Source organism: Athene cunicularia, assembly GCF_003259725.1.
Source record: "Athene cunicularia isolate RWA chromosome 6 unlocalized genomic scaffold, athCun1 chr6_part1, whole genome shotgun sequence".
Taxonomy (NCBI): Eukaryota; Metazoa; Chordata; class Aves; order Strigiformes; family Strigidae; genus Athene; species Athene cunicularia.
In genome coordinates this window covers 11,882,543-11,886,820 of record NW_020799105.1, presented here as the reverse complement: position 1 = coordinate 11,886,820, position 4,278 = coordinate 11,882,543, and the positions used below count along the sequence as shown (strand labels likewise).

The window sequence follows — 4,278 nt, the reverse complement described above, 5'->3', positions numbered from 1 at the left end:
CGGGAGCCGGAGCCCCTCTGCTGATGTGTCGCTGCTTGCTTCTTTGCCTCTCATCCCCCCTCCTCCCGTGTCCCCCCCAGTGGCCCTCTCACCCTTCACTGTAACACGCCGTATAGGTCACCCCTACCAGAACCGCACGCCCCCCAAGAAGAAGAAGCCGCGCACCTCCTTCACCCGCCTGCAGATCTGCGAGCTGGAGAAGCGCTTCCACCGGCAGAAGTACCTGGCCTCGGCCGAGCGCGCTGCCCTGGCCAAGGCCCTCAAGATGACGGACGCCCAGGTGAAGACCTGGTTCCAGAACCGGCGCACCAAGTGGAGGTGAGGGGCTGGGGGTACTCGGTGGACTCAGGGGGGCAGCCCTAGGGGAGCAGGCCTGACTCCACCAGCTCCGTGGGGGGAACTGGTGGCTGGGCGTGGGGCACGAGCCGTGTGAGCGCACACACCGGGGAGTCACGCATGTGTGTGCACACATTCATGCACACGCATGACTCCCTGGTGTGTGCGCTCGCATGTGTGTGCATGCACAGCCGGGTGTGTTCCTGCAGCGCCTGGGGGTATGACTGTGCCTGTGGGGTGTGTGTGTAGGCCGCGTGTGCACATGCCCATGCACGTGTGTGCACACCTGGGGGGTGTGTGCAAACAAGCCGTGTGTGTAACTGCACAGTGAGTGTGAATGCTTTTGTGTGAAGCCCACGTGCGTGTGAGTGTGTGGCCCCATGTCCTGTGTGCCTGTGTGTGAGCAGGCACAGGGCTGTGCATGCACACTGGACGGCTGCATGTGCATCGTGTGTGTGTGCTGTGCGAGCACACCAGGTCTGCGTGCAGGTAGCCACACATGTATGCACCATGGATGAATGGGTGTGCGTGGGGGACGTGCGGTGGGCACAGGTGGTGTCACCAGGAATCCTGTGGGTGTGGTGGCCCTTGTACCCCTTTCCCTGGCAGCAGGGTGTGGGAGCCCCCGACCCGGCAGCGGGGTGCGGGGGCAGAGGGGAGCGGGAGGGAGCTGGACCCGCCGGTGCATGGCCGTGGGGGCAACGGGACCCTCCGGTGCTGGGGCAGGGCCACAGCCCTGCGTGGGAGTGTGGTTTGGGCCGGATCCTGCACCTGGGGCTTCCGGGATATTGTAAACCCTATGAAGATTTTCACCCCTGTGGGGTTTACAGCACTCCTTGGCCCACATGCTTGCATTTTGTTCTGCCGGGTGTGATGGTTAAAGCCGGGCAGGCGAGGAAGAGGAGGCCTCTTGGGCTCCCTTGCTGTGACCTTGCTCCTCCTAGGCTGCAGCTTCCCGGGGTGTCTCCGGGGAAGGCACCCCAGTCCTGGGAGCATCCCATGCCCTGTCTTGCGCTGGGGACAGGCACCCTGCAGGGGGTGGGGGGTTGGCGCTGGGCAAGGAGCAGTTCCCCTGACAGGTCAGAGAAGTGGGGTGTTGCTGGGTGCTGAACATCAGGTGCTTGGGTGCAGGCAGGCAGTAGTTTCTTCAGGGTGGGGAAAAAGGGCTTCCTCGGGGTCTCCCCGAGGGTGAATGGGATTGTGATTGCCTGGGGATGGATAAGAAATGAGGGACAAGGAACATGAATTCCCTCACCGAGTCCTTCCCTGAAGAGTCCATGGAAGAGCAGCTTCCCAAGTGCCAGGAAGTCTCTGGCTAGCTGGGAGCAGAGTCTTGGAGGAAGAACAGTCCTGCCATTGCCGTCGAAATGGGGTCAGCTATGTCTTCTAGCCTGGTTTCCTAAGGAAGTGAGGCAAATGTGGCTTGGCTGACTCTCCATTTGTCTGTCAATACTCTTTGCGTCTGTTGGCTAAGTTCGGCCCCCTTTGGCAGAGGAGCAGAGGATACAAATGTATTCATATGTTTCACAAAAGACAGTTGGATAAATAGAAAGAAACTTGGCTAAACCTGGTTCTGCCTAAGGGAAAGGCTGCAGCCTGACCTCAGCCATACTATTAAACGTGGGAGAATCCCCACTGGCCTAAGCCAGAAGGATGCAGGATTCTAAGCTCTGCTTCTTTCCATCTGTGCACGCTGGGTGTTGTGATGGAGCTTTGGGTGTCCCTGGCCGATAGCGTGTCTGGCTCGCTGCCCCTCACCCCCATGCAGGACAGTGGGCTCTGAGCGGTGCCTGGAGTGCTGGGTGCTGGAAGGAGCCACTTGCAGGCGCAGTCTGAACTATATCTGAGAAAAAAGTTTCTTTAAACCCTCTGAGAGATTTAACAGCTTAAATAAATGCAGGCTTAGGGGGGGGAGTCTTGCTTCTGTCCCTTATCCAGGTGCCTCTGCTGGAATGAGGTGGCTCTGTGATCTGCTGTCTAGATTTGGGCTCTTGCTTGAGATACGGGCATTGAGGTTTAGTTCCTTCCAGGCAGATTTGAACCTGCAAATCCTAGGCTGACATGAATGCTTGGAGCAGGGAGATATATGGGAGCCGAGTGCTCACAGCCACAGTGCTCCTAACTGCCCTGGACATGGGGCTCCCTCCTCCCAGAGCATCTCTTCATTGTGCAAGGGGTCATTAAATATTCATCGAGGCAGAGATGGAGCTGCTCCTGGGCTGCACAGGGAGGGCGGGTTCTGCTCTGAGCCCTCTCTCCCCAGAATGTCTGCCGTGAGATGTTGACACAGTGATTAGAACAGGGACTGAGCCCTGAGCTACCTGCTCAGAGGCCCTGGCCACATGCCTGGAGGCTCGGGTGCCCTGGAGGCCCATCACCTGCATCCAGCCCTCACCTGCTTCACCCGTGGGGAGCCAGGGACCCCTGCCCCGTGCTCTGAGATGTCACCACGGAGCTCGAAGCTGCCACTTCCAATCCCCACAGCCAAGGAAGATGAGATATCTTGCATCCTTCTGAGCTGCTAAATTAAAAAGCTGCCGTTTCCCCTGTCACTGATCCACTGAAGCTGCCAGGAGAGCGTCAGCTGGGCCTGGGGCTGTGAGGGAGGGAGGGGGTGCTTTGGGGATCATCCCAGGATGGGCACTGTGAGCTGTCTCCAGGTTTTCCCAGCAGTGTCCCTGGTGCTAGGTGATGTTCACCAGCAAAAGCAGAAGTGACTGCAGGCTACAGCCTCCAGACTGACCCACTATCCAGGCAAGGGATGGTGTGGGATTTTCATTGTGGATTTAAGTGTGTTGAGGCCATTTCTACCTATCCTGTCCCTTCCTCTCAGACAACCCAGACCTGGCACCCTACAAGCACTGGAAAGGACGCCGGCTTTGATTCTTCTCACTGCTAAAAATGTGTTTCTAGTGTTTAGATTACTTTTTGCTGATTATTGTCCTGCCTGCCGTGGTATGTTGTTGCTTTCATCCAGACTCTGGACAGCTGGCCACCACAGCCCTGTAGAGGAGGTGGCAGACCTGGGTGCTGGGAAGGGGATGCTCAGGGTGACATTGCCCATGTCCCAGCTGTGTGACACTGCCTGTCAGTGATGTCTCACCTTGCTCCTGCCCTGTGCTCCTTGCTGGGATACCGTGCACTTGGCTCTTGCTGCTGGGTGTGGAGCTCATTTGCAGGGAATTGCACTTTTTGCAACCCAGTTGTGCCCTTTCCCTTTGGGTGTTTTGGCTCTGCTGGATTTTTCCCATGGGCAGAAAATAAACCAAAGCTGTGGGCTGCTCCTGGCTCTCTTTGATTGGAGCAATTTTTGCTGGGGCTGGTAAGATAGACAGCCCCAGTCCCCAGTTTATGGGATGTACTGGCAGTTTGTGCAGGGGATGTGGAACCAGGCAGTGGCTGGGCACCCTCTTTTCCTACCTTCCCCAGCCCTAAGCACCCAGCACAACCTATTCCCTCCAGAGATACCCCTCCTTTGCTCCCCCAGGCCCCCCTAACTGCTCCCTCTCTCCTAGGAGGCAGACAGCAGAGGAGCGGGAGGCCGAGCGGCAGCAAGCAAACCGCATCCTCATGCAGCTGCAGCAGGAGGCCTTCCAAAAAACCATCAACCAGCCCATCCAAGCCGACCCCATCTGTGTCCACAACTCCTCTCTCTTCGCTCTCCAGAACCTCCAGCCTTGGTCTGATGACTCCACCAAGATCACCAGCGTCACCACTGTTGCTTCCGCTTGTGAATAAGGCTGGTGCCCACTGGCGGCACGTGCACCTTCTGCTGGCAGGGCTGTCCCTGAGGGGACACGTGGCATCCCTGTTTCTCCCCGGGGAAGGCTGGCACCCCACAGTACTCTGGCCACATGTACATCCCATGTGTCCGGCTGGAGAAACCCTCCATGAGGACTGAAAGGAAGAGAAACCACCCCAAAAACTCTCCCCACCGTGGGG

At 58.0% G+C, this 4,278-nt stretch overlaps 1 protein-coding gene across 1 annotated transcript in view; it reads left to right on the top strand.

The window, feature by feature from the left end:
* Positions 1-4,074, top strand: part of TLX1 (T cell leukemia homeobox 1) — an 11,000-nt gene extending 6,926 nt beyond the window's left edge. The window contains exons 3-4 of the mRNA XM_026851507.1: positions 81-318; positions 3,852-4,074. Of these exons, the coding sequence (XP_026707308.1) occupies positions 81-318; positions 3,852-4,074 (461 nt within the window). The remainder of the gene's footprint in view (positions 1-80; positions 319-3,851) is intronic.
* Positions 4,075-4,278: the final 204 nt, after the last annotated feature.